This window comes from Odocoileus virginianus, chromosome 33 (assembly GCF_023699985.2).
Source record: "Odocoileus virginianus isolate 20LAN1187 ecotype Illinois chromosome 33, Ovbor_1.2, whole genome shotgun sequence".
Lineage (NCBI taxonomy): Eukaryota > Metazoa > Chordata > Mammalia > Artiodactyla > Cervidae > Odocoileus > Odocoileus virginianus.
In genome coordinates, this window is record NC_069706.1 from 36521709 (window position 1) to 36544308 (window position 22600).

Here is a 22600-nt window from a genome sequence, read left to right on the forward strand (position 1 = left end):
AGGGACAGAGGAGGAGCCCGGTGGGCTGTGTGTAGTCCAAGGGGCTGCAAAAGGGTCAGCCACGACCGAGCAACTAGGCACCCAGAGCAGTAGGTGTTTTTTCCTCTTTTTCTCACCGCACCAAGCAGCTTGTGAGATCTCAGTTCCCCAGCCAGGGACTGGACCCTTGCCCCTGGCAGTGAAAGCATGGAGTCCTAACCACTGTACCACTAGTGAATTCCGTTTTCTCTTTTGACAGTCTTTTATAAAAAATTGGCATAGTTACTGCAGTTTTTTAAAACAGCAGAAAAAAATTCCCATGTTAAATTTCCTTTAAGAGGAATAATTATAGAACCAGATTTTACCTCCAAGGCGGAAAAAAAAATGAGTATTTTTGTCAGCATGAAATATCTTTAGCAAAATGAGTTATATTAGTACTTAGAGCACCCTCAGTATTAACACCTGAAATAAGCTAGACTTTTCGAAGGCCCAAAGATTATTCCTTTTAAATTTTACTTCAAGTTTTCATGTTCCAGACCTATGGAATGAGGACTTATGTGATATAAATGTAATGATAACCTCCGAGGTAAATGAACAAAGGTACACAGTCTCATTTAATTCAATGAGCTGATACCCAAGGCATCCCAGTAAGCAGCTGTCAATGATTGAATCTCCCCCACTTACCTTCAGATCTCTGTGTACAATTCCCATGTTATGTATGTAAAATACACCTTCCACCAATTCCTGAAAAATTTTTGTTGCAACACTGGCCATAACATAAGGACCTTGAAGTTAAAAAAAAAGAAAAAAGTTTCACTTTTCTAACAGTTCTTCACTCATTAACATCAGAACGTAACGAGCGCGGTTGCAGACACACTAACGCGTGACACAGTGACGCCGGCCAGATCTTCAGCGCTTCCTTGAGGGCTCACTCCCCAGGCGGAAGCTGCGGCGTCCACCGCTCGCAGGGCTGGGGCGAGCCAGATCCTCCCACAAAGACGCGCGCACAGCACCGCAATGGACACGCAGCAGGACAAGGGCACGCACAACGGCGGGGCCCTCAGGATGCCCCAGGCACCGCCGACCATGACTGAGCTGAGCCAAGTCTGGCCCGTTCTGGTTTCCTGGGCGACAGGGGGACACTGAGGCGCTGCTGGAGAGAGACGTTACATGTTCCTCTCTGCTGGAAGCCAGTCTTAAGATTCTGAGTGGGCCAACTAACCCGTGTTTTCGTCCAAATAAAGCGTCCCAGTGTCATTAGGAGTGAACAGCAAATGACTAGCTATACTTAGTTGAGTCTTTTGCCTAAAATCAAGTTGTTCACATCCCTTATTTTGATAATCTATTATAATAGTGAATTTCAACTTTGGCCACACGTTAGGATCAACAAGAGAACTTTCACAAAATAGACCAAAGGCCAAGCCCTAACCAAGACCAATTATATAAAAGTTATTGCTGTGGGTTCAGACAACATCCTTTTTAAAAAGGATTTCATTTTTAAGAAAAAACAGTCTTAGATGGACAAACTGAGGAGACAGTGCCCACTTACCCCACACCCAGCTTCCCTGTTGTCAACCCCTACATCAGTCCGGTACATTTGACACAGTTAGTGCATCGATCCTGCTAAGAGTCCATGGGTTATTCAGACTTCCCTAGTTTTTACCTAGTGTCCTTTTTCTGTTCCAGGACTCCATCCAGGACACCACATTACAATTAGTTGTCATGCCTCTCGAGGGTCCTCTGGTCTCAGACTTTTCCTGTTTATGAAGACCTTGACAGTTTTGAGAAGTACTGGTCAGGTGTTTTGTAGAATGTCCTTCAACTGGGACCTGTCTGTGTTTATCTCGTGATTAGACTGGGGTTATGGGCTCTGGGGAGGAAGACCACAGAGATACGCTGCCCTTCTCCTCAGCTCTTCTCAAGGGCACATAGTGGCGACATGAGTTATCAGTGCTGACGTTGACCCTGGCTGCGAGCTTAGGGGGTGTCTGTCAGGTTTCTCCCACTGCAGAGTTATTCTTTTTTATCGACATGTTTTTGAAAAGTTCCCCAGGTCACTTCAATGTGCAGCCTGAGTTGAGAACCAGTGTGGTAACATTTTACAAACATCAACCTAACGGAGTTATTTCTGGAGGATATGCTAGAACTGCAGGGGCGGGGGCGGGGGGGGGGGGGGGGGGGGTTCTCTGGATCTTGAGGGAGACAAACTTCTGACTACATACCCTTCTGTAAGGGTTTCTTTCAAGGTTTCTTGTTGTAAAAGTGTCACATTTTCAGGCTAAAAAGCTAAAATAAAATATTTAAATTTTTTCCCTTGAAAACATTTTGAAGACCTTTTCCACCTACAATCCCTAACCTAAATTCTAGCATGTTACTCCGGTGCTGTGTGCTTGGTCACTCAGTCGTGTCCGACGCTCTGTGACCCCACGGACTACAGCCCACCAGGCTCCTCTGCCACGGGGACCGTCCAGGCGAGAACACTGAAGTGGTTGCCACGCCCTTCTCCAGGGGATCCACCCAACTCGGGGATCACACCCAGGGCCCCCCGCACTGTGAGCGGGTCCTTTACCGTCTGAGCCGCCGTATCACTCTCACGTATTAGCAAACTGTGTGTCTACGGCAGTGAATGCTCCTCCCTCCATCGTGTCCACCTCCTGGCGACCTTGCGGACTACGGCCCGCCAGGCTAATCTGTCCATGGAATTCCCCAGGCGAGAAAACGGGAGTGGCTTGCCATTCCCTTCTCCAGGGGATCCTCCTGACCCAGGGACCGAACCCGGGGCTCCCACACTGCAGGCAGATTCTTTACCATCTCAGTGACTTCCAAACAATCTACTTGCTTTTAAAACTGTGGTTTTCTCTTCCGCCCCAGTCTCAAGCATCCGGAGCAGACGCTCTGCCGGCCTGTCCCCCCTGGCCGGGCCCTGGGACAGCCCGGTACTCACAGGCGGACTCCTCCGCGCTCCGCCGGCCCCGCCCGTCTCTCTCCGCGATCCAGTCCCACAGCGAGAGCTCGCACAGCTGCATCTGGATGTGCAGCATCAGGCGGTACTGCACCTAGGGGGCGACACGGAGCAGGCGCCCATCTGCAGATGCGCTCAAAGGCTGCCCCGCCTGCTCGGGGCCGAGCGCTGGGCTATGGGCTGTGGGCAGAGCGTTCGGACAGGCAGGCCTACCCAAGAAGCCCGAAGTCCAGTGAAGGCGATGGGAGGAATAAAGCAATACCGAAGACGGGATGTCATCACTGAGTGGCGGAGGGCAGGCCCGGCTGGGCTTAGGTAGGTGACAAATGGAAGAAGCTCTCAAATGTAACAGAGGCTGTGGGCCCAAAGCTGCTTAGTCGGCTCTCGAGATACAGTTTTTAAAGCTAAGACAGAGTATCGGACCGACTGCATGGTATTCCACCACTCTATGGATACCCCAGAGTGTGCATCTGCTTTGTCTGACTTCAGTGGAACGGAAATTAACCATTTGTCTAAGAAAAAAGTAAGCAATAATTAAGCTCACTGCAGCCCATTCAGAAAGACTTTCAAATGTATTACAGAGCAATGAAAGGATTTCTGATGAAAAGTCCCTCACACTCAACTCCTTTAAAATTCAGGGGGACCTACTCCAAATTTTGTGCTTCGTCAAAAACACATGCACAGAGCCTCGTGTTCCTGGACAGCCAGAATTAATTCTACGTGAATATACGGATAGTGTCTATAAAGTTTTATGATCCCAACACGACAGATTATAGGTATACCCTGTTAATGTTACTCAGTGAAGGTGAGAGCACGTGGGGGTCTCACAAGCATTATCAGTGGAATCCTAACTAGTGTAATAAGACCCTGTAGGACAGTCTTCTAAAGTCAGATTCCAAAAGACAGAAAATCTTTCTCCATAAATATATTTTCAGAGTAGGAAGCTAACATACCACAAAAACAGTGTGCATGATACTTTCCACCCCGAGGTATATATATGAAACGTCTAGAGAAGGAACGGGCCCGGGGAAGGAGGTCAGGAAAGGGCGCGCGTTAACTGAGGGAAGGAGGGGAGGCCAAACACCAGGGCCGCGGGTGAGGGGGGACACGAGGAATGACACAGACCTCGAGTGCAGGAGGGCTACGGGAGAGATGCGGAGGAGAAGCCAAGGAGGGAGCCAGCCCAGGAAGGGGGCCTCCAGCCCGGCGTGGAACCGCAGGGCTCCATGCCATCACCACCGGGAAACAGCAGATCGGCAGGTCCTGGGAAAGGCACCTACCTCTGTCTGCCCCAACATGTTGAGGTTTTCTTCAGAAGATTCCTCAGTGGATGCGAAGTTCTCCTCCGGTTCAGAGTTATGCCGAAGCGGCAGCCGACGCCCAACAATGGGTCTAGAAGACCCATCAGCCACATCACTTTCGCGGAGCTCAAGTGAGGATTCGAAGTCACCAGCATCTCTGGCGACTACACTGGAGCTGTAGTTCACCAATCCATTATTCTGATTGTCTTCAACACCAGGTTCTCCTAAGGATTTTTCTTCTTCTGAGGTGAATTCGGCAAAAATAATGGATGAGCTGTTACTTCCATCACTTTTAACCTCATAATGAGCACTGCAGGGGGGAAAAAAAGTAAAGATAAAAATCAATGTAAAAAAAGGTCAAGAGTACTACCTCAACTGTTCCTTCCAGGCTGTATGTATATGTTACTGGTAAACTAACAAAAAAAGACAGCCAATCTGTCTAGCAGTAGTAATTACTTAAAAATACTGACAGGAAACACTTGAGAGGAGAAAGAAGACAGTTTAACATTTTGTAATAAAAATAAGAAGAAGAAGAAAAAAAGAAGAAGAAGAAAGTCTAAAACACTCCTGAGCTCCTTGGTTGCAAAAGGCAACCCAAGGAGGTGACAGGACGTTAAGGTCTACTGCATGAAAAGACGCAGCAGCCCACACGTACCTGGGGTCTTTCTGGTCGGAGATCACTTCCAGGGGTGGCAACTGGAGAGAAAGTCTATCTGCTGAAGAGAAAAAAAAGAGTCTTCAAAGCTGCTCAGTTTTCTAATTTATAGTCAAAGGCAGTGCTAAGATATGTAACTAATACCAAATGAGATTACAAGATAAAAACGTCATGACCTTCTGGTAAAATGCAAATACATCGAGCTTAGTCAAATGACTGGTGGGTTTTAGGACAGATAAACACAGAGCTGTTCACCTATACAAGGGCCCAGTGAACTCACGGGGCAGGACCCACAGTAAACATTTCAGGCTCTGTGGGCCCCAGGGGGCTCCGCTGCCCCGTGCCACTCTGCTGTGGAGTGCCAAAGCAGCGGGGGAGGATGCACTCCTGTGAGGCTGGGTTCTCACACACTTTTCTTATTGGCAATGAAATTTGAATTTCACATAATCCTTACAAAATATTCTTCCTTTGATTCCTTCTAACTCTTTAAAAAAAAAATATATCAGCTTGTGGGATGTGCGAGAGAGGCAGGCCCGTAGGCCAAAATTCCCCAGCCCTCCAACTGTGCCTTCCAAAGCTGCTCACCTTGCCTGCGGACCACGTGGACGTGCTCTATCCAGGCCGTGTGATAGCCAACGATGTTGGGATGCTGAAGGCCGGCCAGCACCTTCACCTCCCGCAGCACCTGGAGAAGACACATACTCAGAGCCGACTTCTACTGACAAATCTGTTCCATGGTTATGGGTCACATATGACCTGCTCCCTCTGTTCGAGGAATCTAAACGATCTTAAAATGGGAGTACTTTTGTGGGAGAAAAATGCAGTTGTTTAGCAACTAAAAACCTTACATGCATATGGTACTTTACACTTCTCATGGTTCATACATAATCATTCTCTCACTTCATTCCTACAAGTTAAGTCCAGCCCTCCAAGGTAAATAAACCATACTTGTCACCACTATTTCAAGGGCAAGAGACAGAGTGGCTTAGAGGACTAGGTCATTTGCTCAGGACCACCCAGCATGTCAGGGAGGAGCTGGACCTGAATTAAGCATCTGTGTTTTTCCTAACAAACCTGTTACATATTATATATAAATAGTTTACTTAAAAAATTAACTTCCCCAGCAATGACCCAGAAATGTGGTCAATCTGAAGTGCCTATAAAAAAATTAAGTCCTGATGTTTATTTTACTGTAACGCATTCTTAGTAAATTGTTAATCCATACAACCTACTATTTGCCAAATACACACACACACACACACACACACACACACAAACTCTTTCAAAAGGACCTAAATACTCAATTATTCAAAATAAGTAAATGTTTTAAATCATACCTTCATGCAATCTGTTTTAGTTGCACCCTTAATCAGGATTTTTTTAATTGCATAGTACTGACCATCTAATTTATTCCTGACCTAAAAAGCAGATGAAAAGACAAAGTAAACTATACCATTAAATCCCAACTGAATAAAGACAGTTCTTTTCAACTTGACCTTAGATAATCCAAACTAGTCAAAGAGATAAAATTACACTACAGACGTGAGTCCTCTTAACTACATTTAGGGAAGTCAGCCATAGTCAGCCAGACTAAAATTTTTTTCAAGTACTGAGAATGTTGTGGTTCTGAGAGTTGGGCGGAGAGTCCAACTCCTAGAAGCTCTATGTTTGAAGAATGGGAATATTTACAGAAAAGCTCTATGAAAAACACAGTAGCATAAATGTTTCAAGTAATTCATTTTTAAATAAAAATTAACCATAGAACAAAACTCAGAAGGGTTCCGGACTCCCCCTAAATAACCAACATGGTTAGGAAAAACAAAACCTGCCCACGTCCTTAACAATGACAAATCTTAATAAAAGAAAACACACGATTTCTGGAAATTTCCTTTGAGCACTTTAAATGACAATGAAAACATCTTCAAATACAATACGTTGTTTAGAGTAGAAAGTCAGAACAAATGTGTGGAAAACCACCTTGTATACTCTTCCATATCCACCTTTTCCTAAGACGGCTAGCTCTTCAAATTCATTTAAGTAACGTGAGGTCTGTGCTTCAAAGGCTACTTCCCTTGCTCTGAAAATTAAACATAACCAATCAATCAATGCCAAAACATGAGAGAACCACAACATTCTAAGATAGGTCATGCTCACTGTATTACTGTCCTGGGAAACCTCGTTTATCACTAAGCTGGAATGATTTGGAAAGGATGAGCTAAAATGAAATTCTTCATTCTCTATGAAGAAAGCATCTGCTAATAAGCAAATCAATAGCATAACAGATAGCAAGGGGATCGTTAACCTAATTTTAAGTATTTTACCAGCAATTAGTATTCCAATTAGAAATTGTTATTGTTTTAAAACAGGAATTCTAAAGATGACTAACAGGCAGCAGGTGACTAGTTGAGTTCAGCAACAAATTTACTTAAATTTCTTAATGATTCAGAACAATTACAGGTTTTTTGTTTTTTTTTTTCAATTACAGGTTTTAAACTAGCATTTCCTACATGAAGTTGAAATTCAGTGGTGTTCCCCTGACAGGGACTGGATGTCAGTGCTCTGAATTAAGGGCGAGGCTTACAGAAGGAATTGGGGGAGGGGGTCAAAAAGAGAATGAAAAATCTTACAAAGCTTTTAACTTTCATGAACTACCTTAACTACATTATTTTTAATCCCAATACTAATTTCTGATTAATTCAGGATTACTTCTCAATACTGATTTCTTTTGGATCAGTTTACCTCTTACATAGTCATAAAAGTATTCAACACATACCTGATCTTCTGGATATGAGAATTATCCTCACAAGGACCCTAAAATCAAAAAATTATTTTTTAAAAAACATTTTGAAAATTTCATGGAATAAGGAATCTACCAAAATTCAATGCTGTATTACTACTCCCTAATGCTCAAATTAACATTTAAAAAAATACACCCACCCATCCAATGTCTTTTTTGATATCACTTAAGAGTTTGCAATTAAAGAGATTTCTCCCTGAAAGATCACTGATGAATAAACTATATTCTTGCCACCCAAAGACCAGGCTGAGACCCCTCTGCATGGCTCAGTCCTCAACTTCGGCTCCTGCCTCTCATCTCAGCAAGGCCCACTCCAATACGCTATGTAGAGTTCACACAGCGCCTCCTAGCATTTTCTAAGCCCTCTACTCCTTTATGTTTCTTCTTAACACCACCAACTAACACCCCGTGTGTTTCTCTTTTTCTATTGTTTACTGCTTCCTCATCAGAACATAAGCTCCCTGAGGGCAGGGAATTTATTTTGTTCACTACCTGAACCCCAGCTCCTACAAGATAGCCTAACACATTCGATAAATATCTGTTGAATAAACAAAGTTAATATTAAACCTGTTACATATATTAAAAAAAACCATGTTATAATCAGATCTTCATAATGCTTTAAAATATAATTCTCTTAAAATTAGGATGTTTTTTGTCACACACCGAGTACATTTATTTTCCAGTGCTTACCTGGCGAACTCTCTCCTTAGCTGACCTCATCAAATGCGTAATAGCTCTGTTGTGATGTAGCCGCAACGAGCTGAACTCATCGCTGCAGGTGAAGGACGACAGTAGTCCCATTTTGATAAAGGTCTGACAAAGCACTGTAAGAAGAACATGGAAAACAATCATTAGAAAGGCCAGCAATAAAATGTCTCCCTGAGCGCTGTGAGCTGTCACAGCAAATTCTCAAATCTGAGGGGCAACAGGAACCCCCAATTTGGAACCAAGACAGCCACAAGCATGGGTAACCCAAGCACCCAGGGACCTCCTGCTTCCAACTGGCAACTGAAATGAGGACAATCTTGTGGACTAAGCCTTTCAACTGCAGGAGCTGACTCGAACTTCAGGGAAACAGTGCCAGGAGTGAACTGTAAGACACCCAGCTGGAGGGTCAACACAACTGGTCACAACTGTTTCAGGGTTTTGGTCAAGAACAGGTTCAGAATCAGTACCTGGGATTTTCATGTATCTGCTCACCAACTAAACCATAACAGATCTTCAAAAACTATGTGAATTATCACATTGTAAATCAAAAAGACCTACCTTTTATTTATTCAGATACACACAATTTTATGGTGATTAATCTTTTTTGGGGTTCCCAGCGATGACATTCATAAGGAATTACCCAAAGGAAAATACAAAATAAATTTACAAGATGTATTATCAAGGTTTATTTCAAATTTTTAGACACAGGCTGCCTCTCAGACCCATGGCATTAAACAACATAGAATCTGTACAAGTTTTATTTAGCAAAGTTAATTCATTCTTACTAACATTTAAACACCTGTCTGGAACGAAGTGGGTTTGGCTCGTGCACATGGCTCAGGTGCTCCAGCAGAGAAACCAGCAACAGTTGGTTGGCAACTGCAAAAGGGAAGGTGGGCTGCTGCAGGGGTCCTTTCAGCACCTGGAGTTCTGCGGGAACATCAGATTCTGCAAGTGAAAACAGGAAAAAAAAATTAAGAAATGGTAAACCAGTCAATCCAAAAGGAAATTAACCCTGAATGTTCACTGCAAGGGCTGATGCTGAAGTTGAAGTTCCAATACTCTGCCCACCTGTTGGGAAGACCATCCAATGCTAACTCATTGGAAAAGATCCTGAAGTTGGGAAATACTGAGGGCAGGAGGAGAAGGGGGCGACAGAGAATGAGACAGTTGGATGGCATCACCAACTCGATGGACATGAGTTTGAACAAACTCCAGGAGACAGCGAAGGACAGGGAATCCTGGCATGCTGCAGTCCATGGGATCACACAAAGTCGGACACAACTTACAGACTGAACAACAACAAGCATGTCTCACAACGAAAGAAAAAGCATATGCTAATTAGTAAAAGACTCTACTTAAATTTAAGGAAATAAAAAGCAAAACATTAGGTGACTGGAGTTAATCAAGACAGAGTATCTGGAATTGAGCTTTGAGTTGAAATCGGCAAGTCTGGAAGCACTAGCAGAAAGATGCCACTGCAGGCAAGGAGGAAGTTTTGGTAAGTGATGATGTGTGCAAAGGTAGAAATGAATAAATGGGAAATAAATATTTCAGCAAGCAAACAAGCAGGAACAGGCTTCCTTCCGACCAGAGGTACCAGAATTCTGGCCGTGAAGAAAAGGAAAAGGAGGAAGGATGGAACCTTTGTGCTGACTGTGTGCTACATACGTCTGGACCACGTGTTTTATATGCAAGATCTTTTAGTCCTCGTGAGTCCTCACGTGAGGACAAACCCCATGTGACCATTCCCATTTTACAGATGCAGACGCTGCACTGAGAGGCGGAGAGACAAGTAAGCAGGCATCTCAGACAGACTCCCAAGCCTATCCTCCTTCTACGAAACAAGATCAAGCCAGCAGCTGAGTTGGCACTTAGAGCAGAAAGTCCTAAGTTCTCATGCACCGTTTATTAAACACATCACTTAATAGGTCAAAAACACAATGCAGGAAACAGTGAGGAAACTGTTCCGGACATGTGACGGGGAGCCTGGAAGGAGACAGGCAAACATCAACACCAAGTCAGGATAAGCCTAGTAGAGGAATTAAGTGAAGAAACGTGGAGGAAAGAACAAGTCCCAGAGATAATAAGAAAGAAATGGACTAGCCAGGATTCAAATACTAGGAGTGGGAAGGAGAGGTTAATGAGAGTGAAACCTGGTGAGAGGAGCTGCTGGAGGAAAGATGAGGCACTTCAAACTCTCAAAAGCTACTGACCCAATCAGCTGGAAATACTCAGCAGAAAAGGGCCCATTGTACCCTACACCTTCTATTAACAAAATTGTTCCCGTTCCACACTCTGCTCCAAGCTTCTCTATAAACCACTGAAGGTCCTGGAAGAGCTGAGGTTTTTCACATTGAGAGTTCATTCACCAATTTCTTCTCTGACCTGTAGGTGGGCTCAAAAAAGACCTGCATGAATGGTGATGTGCCATTCATTTTATTATCTGAGTATGAGAAAGAAAAAGAATGGAAAATGTGCCATGTAAAAACATCTCTAGACAAAGGTATCTTCAAGTTAAAACATGAACCACAAAATCAGACACAGTAATCTGTACTCTATGTGTCAAGAAAGAAAAGGCGACAATATTTATACAGAGCGCTTACACGCTAGTAAGAAAATGAAGCACAGTAAAAATTCAAAAAAGCTTAACATAGCTAGTAAGTAGTACATACATATTATGAAACGGAGGACCTTAGATGATGTGTAACACATAAACAGTAAAATAACCACAGTACTAGAGTTTGGAAACAGTGCCATCAGATTGACAACTTTTTAAAAATTTATTGTCATTGAAGTATAGTGATTTACAATGTTGGATTCATCACTGCTACACAGCAAAGTGACTTAGTTATATATACACATATATATTTTTTAACATTCTTTTTCATTATGGTTTATTACAGCATATTGAATACAGTTCTTCTGTGTGATACAGAAGGACTTTGTTTATTCACTCTATATGTAAAAGCTTCTCTGCTAACCCAAACCTACCACTTCATTCCTCCCACAAACCCTTCCCCTTGGCAACCACAGATTGGTAATTAAAGTCTGGAATCCTTGGTATGGTTAAGAGCACAGAAAACTATAGACACCTTCAAACCCAAGGGGGTAAGTGTCTACAACCTTTGGCAATACACTGTAGAATTTCAAATGTGCAAACCATAACCCAGCAATTCTACTTTTGGAAAGATAAACCAAGGAAATAAAGAAAGCACACCAAATACATATGTCCAAGGTGACCTACCTGGGCAACACCTTAAAGTACTGAAAATTTGTTAAGTTATATACATAGAATACTATGTAGCTGTTGTGTCAATAAATGACCCTATACAGAAAGATAACCATAAATAACAATGTAGCAAGTCAAAGAAGCAGGCGGAGCAATGAGGACCCACGGTGCAGCACAGGGCGCTCTACTCAATATTCTGCAATAATCTACGCGGGGAAAGAGTCTGAAAAGAATGAGTATCTGTACATGTATCACTGAATCCATTTGTGGTACACCTGAAACTAAAACAACCTGGTAAATCAACTATACTCAAGCAAAAATTTTAAAAAACAAAAAGAAGCAGAACATAAATTAGTAACTAATTTATTAGCTACATAAATTAGTAACGCTAATGAAGGTGAGGCAAGACAGTTTCATACAAACCAACACACCTTTCTGGTCACCACTTTAGCAAAACACATCAAAACTTTTAAAAAAATGTTTTCTTTGACCAAACAAACCCCACTTCCACGATCTATTCTAAAGAAATAATCATGTATTAACAAAGATTTATGAATACAGATATCAAGTAGAGGTCAAACCCTGTATTATACCTAATGGTTAACAACAAAAAAAAAGACAATCTTGTTTTCCAACAACAGCAAAGATTAAATAAATGACAGTACAGAATGTGATCATCTTAAAATAACATTCTTAAAGGCTAATTTATCACAAGAAAATGATAATAATATAAGTTCACATTTAAAAAGCAACCTACTTATCAGACTACTATGATCACAATTTTAAAATATATTTATTTTATAGCTATATTGATCTATATACACAAAAAGAATAGAAAGATCAAAACAGCCAAAAATCTCTGCCCCCCTGTGTTTTCAATGACACATCGACAGAAACTACACAGTGAAATTACAGTGAGCAGCAGTTTTATAGTCTGCCTGTTTGACCACTAGTATCTAGGCATCTACCTGGTATATAGCACCTTTCAGGAAATACTACAAATAAAAACACCAAGTTTTTAGCAGTGAGGTCTCCTCAGAGACGGGAGTAAAGGGAACCTTCCCCTCTCTTTCCTTTATGCCTTTAAATTTTCCAATGCTTTCTCTAAATTTTTATCCTATTCAGACAATGTTTCTATCATACTCTGATAGAAATCTTTAATCTATTCAGAATACCTTTCTTTGACAAATATTTTAAATGCAAAATTCACCCAAAAAGTTGTCCCTAGCTAAACCAAAACGTACTGCTTGTAAATGGAAATTACAAACAGTAACCTCTGGGGATGAGATCATGGCTTTTTTAGTTTCTTCTTCAGACGTCTCTACCTTTTCAACATATTCTATAATGTGAAAAAAATTTTTTTAAGTACTGAATTGCCAACAGTTGTGAGATTTTTTTTTTTTTTTAGGAGTGTTTTCTGCTTCTATATACCCTTATTCCTATCCTCTATGATAAGAAAATTCTACTTTTTAATTAAAAAAAAAAAATGGTTGCTCAGCAGAGTCAACTGAACCTAATAAGAAAGTGACAACTTTAAAAAGAAGATGGTAAAAAATTTAAAAAAAAAAATGATGATGGACAGACACGCAAACACAAGGAGTAAAACTGACAGGAAATGAAGGTGAAGGCTGAAAGTCTCTCACTTCACAGTTATGGTCCAGAGAAAAGGAAGAGGTAAGGGGCTGAAAGGAAAGATGAGGTCAAGTTCTCCCATAAAAGAGTAAGAAATAATATCCAGGCCCAGTGTGAATTAGAGTTCTGAATTCTGCCAAGTAAGAGGGGAGTAAGACAAACAGGAAAGGAATCATCTGATTCAACCTCCTGAGGAAAGTATGATCCAAATTAAAGAATGTGAAGGATTAATCAGAGGTAAAAATTCAGAAATACCTGTGTCAGATAAGGGAAGAAAAATTAATGAGCCTGACAATAGGCTTACTGTTGGCCCTCCTTCTAATGCGAGCTTTTCCACTGCGGCGGGGAAAAAACATGCAAAAACTTTGATCAAAGACTGATGATGCTGGTTGGAGGAGAATCCCTACTAAATGAGCTGTAAAGGACACAGGCGTCGGCTACATACAGACTGTGACTTTTCTAACGCTGCCACTGCTGGGCATGGTAACCTCCTCACATCAACACAGACACTCGCTGAGAAGTCATCTACCAATTCTGTTTTTACATCAAGAAATGAAACTAGGGTTTCTCACAGATCTAACCTTTCATATAAAAAGACAGTGTACGTCTGGACATTCTGGGCTTCTCTTTTCTTCTCTGTGAAAGAAACGGCAATATGTAAATACAGCAGTATCATGAGTAACCAAAGGAGAAGGAAGTTTTTAGAGGCTTATCGAAGATCACTCCCTTCAAGAATAATCTTCAGTGTGCAGGAAACCTTATCACACTGTTACAGGACAGACGTGCCTGTTTACAGCAGGGGCTTTGACATAACGTTTTACGGATTACCAAGCTCTTAGAATATGATACATGTGGGGAAAAATCAGTTTTTTCTTTAAAAAATAGTTATCTTACAACTGTCCTATGCTAAGAGCCTACCTAAATCACTATCACAGTCTCCTTTGTTTCTCCTTGTCAAGAATGGTAGGTAGTAATAAGGGTGAAAATTGAAGAATTTATGAAATAAATTAAGACCTTTTCAACTCAGCTTGCACCTTTAAATCCTCTGCAACATGTTATTATTTGTTTCAGGCTTCAACTTAATGTATATTCTCTATAATCACTCTATTTGAACTACCACAAAGTAAAAACCTTCCTGAATCAATGATGCATTCATTTATGGCACAATTTTTAAAATGGCCATAAACCCTACTATATATAAACAAGGACCTACTTTACAGCATGAGAAATTATACTCAATATCTTGTAACAACCTATAATGGAAAAGAATATACATACGTGTGTGTGTATGGCTGAGCCACTTTGCTGTACACTGGAAATTAACACAACACTGTAAATTAACTATACTTCAATTTTTTTCAAAGTGTTCACTAAAAAATATACAGTCTGAGCATTTGGGATATTTTTTGCTACTGGATTACAGAATAGCGATACCTATACTATCACCATCAATATATTTACTGAGGAACTTAAACTTTTAAAGTATTTAACTATTTTTATAGTTATCCAATATCTAAATAGAGCAAACAAATACTACCTATCATACGGTGCATTTGGGCCCCTATTTAATCTTAGTTCTGCTCAAAATTATACCGCTGTCATGATCACTACAAATCCTTCTGTTGATGTCTGCAAGGGCTCAGGCAATTACAAATGTTACAACGTAAACAGTCCACACAAAACCACCCTCCCTTCTGACACCTGCAATTCTAGAAAAGTTCCTGGTATCACCCCGATGTTCAAGAACAAAGAAAAAACTGCCAAAACAACTGGTTACCACTGAAGAACCCACTGCACTTTCATTAACATATTAGATATTTTGAACTGGTTAGACTCAATGTTATATGCACCCCTCGCTTTGTGAACCACTTGACGAACTTACGCCCCTATCTCCTAGTAACCAAAAGCTTCCAGAAAACTTCGGTTTCTTCCTTAACAGAAGAGGATGATGTCCTTACTGTTTCACTGAGAACTCCAGCTACGCGAAAGTAAAGCAGAAGACAGAGAAGACACCAATGAAAACTCAACCCAACCTGCTCAGCGCACCGGGTCTGCCAAGTTGCACTCGACTAGTTTGCCAGGCTCAAGCCCATCACCTGAGCCGCGGGGCTCAGGAGCTGGAAAACAGCCTGGCGCGTCTGCAGCCCCGAGGCCGCAGAGGAAAACAGCGGAGCAGAAAGGGAAACGATCGAACGGGTTGTAGACAACTATCTCAATACGAGCTCTCCTAATCCAGACTGCCCGCCAGCCCCCGACACTGCACCGCTGGGTCCTGTTCAAGCCCGGATCCAGCCCAACTTGTCCAGGTCCTGGGCTGAACCTCGCAGCCACCTGCCGGCCCCGAGAAAGAAGGTGGACGGGGGCGGGGAAGGCCGCCGCATTCCGTGTTCCTCACCATCATACTTGGGGTCCGAGCCCTCGGCGGGGAAGTCGATGGCGGGCGGCGCGGGCACAGCCCCCGCCGCGTCGCCCTCCGCCTCGCGCTCCGCGGCCCCAGAGACGCCCCCCAGCATCGCCGGGCGCGCGCGCGGAACGCCTGTCAGCCAGCCCTCCAGCCAGCCAGCTTGCCGCGGCCGCACTCGGCCCTTCCAGCGGTCGCCACCGGATCCGGAAGTAGCCCCCGGAAGGCGGAAGACCTGCCTCGCCCCCGCCCCGGGCGACGCCGTCTCAGTCCACGCCCCGTCTCGGGGCCTTGCCCCGCTTCCGTGGAGAGGAGGATTGGCTGGTCCGGCGCCGGCGCATCCCTAGTGCCGGCGCCAGGTGGGCTGGTCCTCGCAAAGCTGTGGCGGTGGCGGGATCCCCCGCCGCAACGCCGGTTTTGACCCGGGCCTGCGCTCCCCGCGGTCCGGCTCCACTGCCCTCGAGACCTGAATCACCCAGCTACCTAGTCAGCGCTCTCCCATCTCCTGCCAGGACTCCGGTGCTAGTCTAAGAATCCGGCGTCTGCAGGGACTCTGATCCAAATGTTTACTTTTTGCGGACACGTCGGTGACTTTGTCATTTGTTTTTGTTTTGTTTTTTAGAAAAATCGGAGGCATCTACAGGATTCGTCTCAACGGGAACTGAACCTGTTTGGGTGAACCGTTAGATCACCGCAAAACGGGAAATGCCAGCTAGATTCCAGAGTGAATCAACCTAATAAATTTTCCGCTGGTTTTGAGACAACTTTCAACTGAGGTAATTTCAAACCTAGACAGCCTTTTCGAAGTGATCCCATGGCCACACCGGATCAACAAAGGTGGTTTGAAGCCACTGGCTGCAAAACTCCACTTTGCTCTCCGATGTTTCTGATGACTTGGTCGCCGGCGCCATGCTGTTGGAAGTTAATTCTTAGACCGCAGATCAGATAACAGAGCTGGAATAAAAAGCCAATCAGGCAGTTTCCTAGCGGTCCAATGGTTAAGGACTTGGTGCTTTCACTGCCATGGCCTAAATTCAATCCCTGGTCGCGACTAAGATTCCACAAGGGGCCTGGCGCAGCCAAAAAAAAAAAAATTCCTTTCAGATTTGTGTGCTCAACCCCAGTGCCGCGTGCAAAAATGGTATTGTTTAAGAACTGCATTTGAGGGACTTCCCTGGCGGTCCAGTGGTTAAGACTCCACCCTTCCAATGTGTCAGGGTGAGGGTTTGATTCCCGGTCAGGGAAATAAGATCCCACATGAATTCTTTTTAATCTGCTCTTTTAAAAAAAATGTATTTGAACAAGACTTCCTTATAGGCTACTGGTGTATTCACCCTGGTGGAAGCAATTAAGGAGGTAGTTCTTCAAATAACTTCCAGGGACTAGGGATTAGCCTTTCCATGCCCTGCTGATGGACCAGGCATAGCCTTTCAGGAGGGTGATTTACCTATAAATAAATGTGCAGAGCTTTAAAAATGCAAATACTTCTGATTCATTAATTCCACTTTTGGGAATTTATCCTAAGGAGCAGGTTAAGACTGAGCAAGAAGTTTTAGCTTAAAAAGTATTAATTGCAACACTAATTATGATACCCGCAACAGGACAATATAATTGGTTAGATAAATGATGAACATCAATACAGTGGCACACTTGGCAACCATTAAAAATGTTGGTATGCATTATCCGGTTCTCACCACTTTTTTCAACCACCACCAGAATAGAGAAAAAAAGCAAACTCATTCTGGTGGGAATATAATGAAGGCAACCTTTCGAGAAAATGACAGGAAATTTATAGTTAAAAGCTTTTAATTAGGCACACACTTCTACCTATATATAGGTGTAAAACCAAAGCAAATAGAGTGCTGAAAAAAAGATAAATACAAGAATGTCCACCAAAAGAAAAAAAAGCCAAATATATATAATGTATACGTATATATATATATATATATCTCCACCAAGGTATAGTTTATAATGGAAAAGCATTGAAATCCAAATTCCAAATAGAAGAGCAGTTAGGGTACAACCGTGCAGTGAAACCACACACAGGCCAAAATTGGGGGTGGGGGGGTACACGTTCCTCTCTTGGCTTCCGCAATATCACACAATTCTAGTTCTCTGTTTCACTCGTCCTTCATCTTAGTATCTGGAGAAGGCAAGAGCACCCCACTCCAGTACTCTTGCCTGGAGAATCCCACGGACGAAGGAGCCTGGTGGGCTGCAGTCCACGGGATTGCTAAGAGTCGGACACGACTGAGCGCCTTCACTTTCACTTTTCCCTTTAATGCATTGGAGAAGGAAATGGCAACCCACTCGTGTTCTTGCCTGGAGCGTCCCAGGGACGGGGGAGCCTGGTGGGCTGCCGTCTATGGGGTCGCACAGAGTCGGAGACGACTGAAGCGACTTAGCAGCAGCAGCAGCAGCATCTCGTTATCTCTTTCTGGATCCTCCTTCTCCAAATGTGTAATTTTGTAGGGCTCTTGTCATGTCACCCCAAATTCTCAGGAGATAACCACGTGCATCACTATCAGTTTACACACCACCAGTAACCTGACAACTCCCAAATGTATCTCTGCAACACAGACTTGTTCTCTCAGATGGCTTAAAAGCTTCTCAAACTTGTCTGAAAGTGAACTCTTAATGTTCCTCCTAACACTTTTATACTCTCCTCCATCTATTTTTTTCCCATAAAAATAGCACATAATCCACCCATTTGTCCAAGTCTAAAACATGAGTCAATTTTTATTCCATATCCAGGATATATCTGAAGTGAAAATGGAAGTCACTCAGTCGTGTCCGACTCTTTGCGACCACATGGACTGTAGGGATTCTCCAGGCCAGAATACTGGAGTGGGTAGCCTTTCCCTTCTCCAGGGAAGCTTCCCAACCCAGAGATCAAACCCAGGTCTCCTGCATTGCAGACTGATTCTTTTACCAGTTGAGCCACAAGGAGAGGCCAGAATATATCAAGGCTGCCTACAAATTAATTAAAAAAAAAAAAAAGAAACATGATACAGATAAACATGCAATACTAAACATATCGGTAACCAAAAAGGAATCCCGTAATGCCCATAATAGGAGAAGATGCACAAATTTCACTAGTTAGAGGTAGAAGTTGCATGCCACAATGAACACCTGGCACAGCCAAATAAATATTTTTAAATAAAATGAAATAAAATATAAAGGGTACTTTGTACCTGTAGGCTTTACTGCTGAGTGGCTCAGCAGTAGAGAATCTACCTGCAACACAGGAGAGGTTCAATCCCTGGGTTGGGAAGATCCCCTGGAGGAGGGCATGGCAACCCACTCTTGCCTGGAGAATCCCATGGACAGAGGAGCCTGGTGGGCTACAGTCCATAGGGTCGCAGAGTCAGATGTGACTGAGCAACTGATCATACACGCACACTTTGTATGTATGTTTCTTTAAAAAGAAAAAAAATCATCATCGATATTAAGACCTAGGAGGTATCCTGAGACAGAAAGAAAGTACAAACACCCAGGGTAGGAATGAATTTAGTTCATTTCAAAGAGGCCAGGAGAGGAGAAAGGAAGCATGAGTGGCTGGAGAATCGGTTAGGCCTTGTGAGAACAAAATTTAGATTCCTCTGTAAGGCCCACAGGGCTTTCAAGAGCTGCCCCAGGGTTCCTTTGCGGTCTTCACTCATCACTCTCGCAGCAGTCTATGGGACCACACAGATGACTAAGACTCATGACTTCAGCGTTCATGAGAGGGGGCCAGAGCGGCGATGGTTCCTGAGGTCACAGCTTCCAGAGCAGGGACAGAGTCAGACAAGGAGCGGGACAGAAACCTTAGTGACTCAACAACTGGTGGCCATTGGCTACACAGAGGGTCTGCACCCACCTTCTCCACGTATACTGCATGTACAGTATAGCTTTCTCCTCTTGGTGAAGCGAAGACAAAACTTTCTAAAGAGATGGAAATTTCTTCATGCCAGGGGTGGGGATCTCAAAGTGGGGGCTGGCATCCCTGAGGAAGGCCCCCTCTTTTTGGAAGAGTAGGCGTGTGTTTGTATGCGTCTGGATGTGTGTGTACATGTGTGTATGCACAAATGCCTACCCATTCTTTCCCTCACCTTCCCCATCACTAAGCACCCTAATGTGAAAACTTCACATTGATATTCTCATGGATTTTGTCACCTATTGGGAAAGACAGATCAGTACCATCAGAGGATGTCCCCAGTAGCTACATTTATCAATTATCCTGTTACATCAATAATGATGATTACCAAAGAGAAGGTAAAGTGCTATAAACCTTAATAGAATTAGTGGTCCATCCATGCATGTTTGCAGGTAATGAGATGGGAGGAGATATAAATTTCTCATCTCTGTGGTAGGGAGTTAGAAGATACTGTTTGATGGATCAATAAACAGATATTTCAGTATATAAGGTCACTAATAAGGTGCTTAGTGTACTGTGTAAAACTGGGGGTTGGATCCATTTTACCATCTTTCATAACTACTTATTCATCTCATGGTAAGGAATTGTCCAAGTTACACACTGGGATCCAATCTTCTCGAGTTTGTCTCTAATTCCTCTGTTTTCACTCTAACAGGTCCAGCCACCTGTAGGTATCTAGCAATGCTCAGGGAGCATGAGTCTGACCCAGGGTGTGACACCTTGATAGCTAGCCTTCCAGATGGCCCCCATGGATCTCTGCCGACTGGTCTTCACACCCTTTCCAAGCTCCCATTCACAGTGTACTAAGGTTCGTTTGTATGATGGTTAGCATATGGAGAACTGATGGTCTAAGGGGTCTGAGATTAAGTTTAAAAGATGCCTTGACTCCCACCTTGCTTTCTCTCCCTCATCCCTCCTTCTGGGGGAAACACAACGCCATGTTGTGAGAGAGGCCCAGGCGATGAGGATCTGAACCTGCCAACATGGAAGTATGCTCAGAGCAGAGTCTTCTTCCCTAGAACCCTAAAATGTCTGCAGCAGGACAATGGCTGGACAGCAACCTTAGGAGAGACTGAGCTAGGACCACCGAGCTTTGCTGCTCTCAGATGCCTGACCCTCAGAAAGTGTGGGAAAAAAATGCTTGCTTGGGGGGTAATTTATTACACAGCAATAATAAATACACATGCTTAACTAGATTTCCAGCCTCTTATCAGGGTAAGGAACAGCCTAAGGTAATGCCTTCTGAAGATTCTGTTGATCTGCCTGGCTACCAGGCAACAGCTGTGATGTCATCAGGATTAGAACCCTCACTCGATCTGGTCTTGCCATTGTGGGATGACAAGTCCCAGATGAACAGACCTGTCTGGTAAGCACATCTATTTCTGCTTTCCTCTTTACTTCCCCAAACAAGGTCAATTACTAAAGGATCCTCAAGCCAAAATCGTTTCTTGATATTCCTTTTGTCAACAGACACACTTGAAATGGTGATTTAACGTGAATACTGGCCATTAAGAGTGTCACTCCCACTTCAATCCCTGGACTTCTCTAAGTTATGGGGCGTCAATCCCAGTGCAACATGCAAGAGATGTTAAGTGTTTTTAACAATTTTTATATAGGGCTAGTCAGATATGATTTCAGTGAGTTGTTAATATTAAAAATGAATAACTATATAAATAATAATCACCATTTTATAAAGTTAAGCTATAAAATATTTCAACTGAAAATATCAGGATGCATATTTGAAAAGATATCTAATTTTACTTGACGCCTCTTAGTTTCCATCCAATATAAGCCATGTAATGCAGAACGAGGGCAGTTTTGAGGTAACTTTCTTTTTTTTTCAAAGCTCCGTGAGACTAATGAAATACTGCACTGTTAAAAATGACTTTTAATGTCCTTTTGGAGGCCCCCGAGAACCTTTATTTTTAAGTCCATATTATCGTAACCCTTATATCCTCACACCATCAGGCAGATTTTATTTCTCCAATTACTAAACTTTGTAAGAATAAAGTTCTGTTCTACCATAACTCTCTTAAATCCCTATGCCTCCCCCTTCCCTGCCCTACACAGTTGTCGGTTTAGTGTATATTATTCCAGTCTTTATTCAGTTACATAGATAAGTGCGTACTACAATAGAACAGCATTGTTTTAAAAGGGTTTGGTTTTGCAAAAACAATGGCTAAAAACACATTTTCTGCAAAACTTGCATTTTGTTTTCCACTCCGAACTACGTCCTGAGCAACTTCCATGTTTAGTGTAACATAGCATTTTGTAACTTGATAGTCCATAATTTGGCCATGCCTCCAGCTGGGGGAGAAACAGACGTCTCCGGTAATATTACAAATAACTCGCTAAGTAACATCGTATCCAGTTTGTTTACACGGAGTCCCACCACTAGTAGCTATGATTTTTAAACGCATTATTTAACCTGTCTCAGTTCTTCATTTGTAAAGATCCCACCTCACCCAACCTTACAAGGTTACATGAGAATTAACTGAATTGACCTATTTGTTGGCAGCTCTTGGTAACTGTAACCCAAAGCCGTTATTTTTTTTCCGTTAGCTTCGATCCTTCAGTTTCGGCTCCTGGGAGACGACTCCAGGGGCCCTGCGCTGAGCGTCATTTTCCAAATCAGAGTTAACTCTGAACCGGATGGGAGAGTCTTCCTCTGACACCTCTTATTTTCCTGGTGAAGGTGAGAGGATTTTCTGACGGTTATGGCTTTTCTACTCAAAGGTTAACGGAAGTGAACTGAACACACATTCTCCAAAACCCACGAGCTGCTCCTTCCACCTAGATGCCCAGGCCGGTCCCTCACCATCACGCTTGGGGTCCGAGCTCTCAGCCGAGAAGTCAATGACAGGCGGCACAGACACAGTCCCCGCCAGGTCGCCCTCTGCCTCGCCCTTCTGCCTCGAGTTGCGCCCCAATATCCCCGGCGAAGCGCGCGCCATAACTCAAATCACGCGCCAGTGCCTCACGGCTCTAAACTAACCCGGCAGCTATCGCCACCGGAT

General features: G+C 43.2%; 2 protein-coding genes and 1 long non-coding RNA gene across 8 annotated transcripts in view; 1 reads left to right on the forward strand and 2 right to left on the reverse strand.

Moving 5' to 3' along the window:
* Positions 1–15889, reverse strand: part of EIF2AK1 (eukaryotic translation initiation factor 2 alpha kinase 1) — a 25472-nt gene extending 9583 nt beyond the window's left edge. For 2 of the 6 annotated variants that reach the window (XR_011485331.1, XM_070460432.1), the window contains exons 1-12: positions 15662–15889; positions 9192–9350; positions 8385–8518; positions 7671–7708; positions 6875–6974; positions 6235–6315; positions 5483–5582; positions 4898–4958; positions 4222–4552; positions 2924–3035; positions 1643–1750; positions 664–764 (exon numbers count right to left, since the gene is read on the reverse strand). Coding sequence is in view for 5 of the 6 variants with exons in the window: in XM_070460432.1 (XP_070316533.1) it covers positions 664–764; positions 1643–1750; positions 2924–3035; positions 4222–4552; positions 4898–4958; positions 5483–5582; positions 6235–6315; positions 6875–6974; positions 7671–7708; positions 8385–8518; positions 9192–9350; positions 15662–15779 (1443 nt within the window). In the remaining variant the exon portion in view is untranslated. The remainder of the gene's footprint in view (positions 1–663; positions 765–1642; positions 1751–2923; positions 3036–4221; positions 4553–4897; positions 4959–5482; positions 5583–6234; positions 6316–6874; positions 6975–7670; positions 7709–8384; positions 8519–9191; positions 9351–15661) is intronic. The other 4 variants (XM_070460433.1, XM_020900577.2, XM_020900576.2 and 1 more) reach the window with 4 other exon arrangements.
* A 5771-nt stretch (positions 15890–21660) lies between these two features.
* LOC139032740 (uncharacterized) lies at positions 21661–22590 on the reverse strand. Its single transcript, XR_011485334.1, has 2 exons — positions 22402–22590; positions 21661–22269 (listed from the first exon to the last, which is right to left on the reverse strand). It is a non-coding gene; the product is annotated as an uncharacterized lncRNA (long non-coding RNA).
* USP42 (ubiquitin specific peptidase 42) overlaps positions 22191–22600 on the forward strand; it is a 52551-nt gene continuing 52141 nt past the window's right edge. Inside the window, exon 1 of the mRNA XM_020900567.2 lies at positions 22191–22278. The gene's annotated coding sequence lies outside the window, so the exon portion shown is untranslated. The remainder of the gene's footprint in view (positions 22279–22600) is intronic.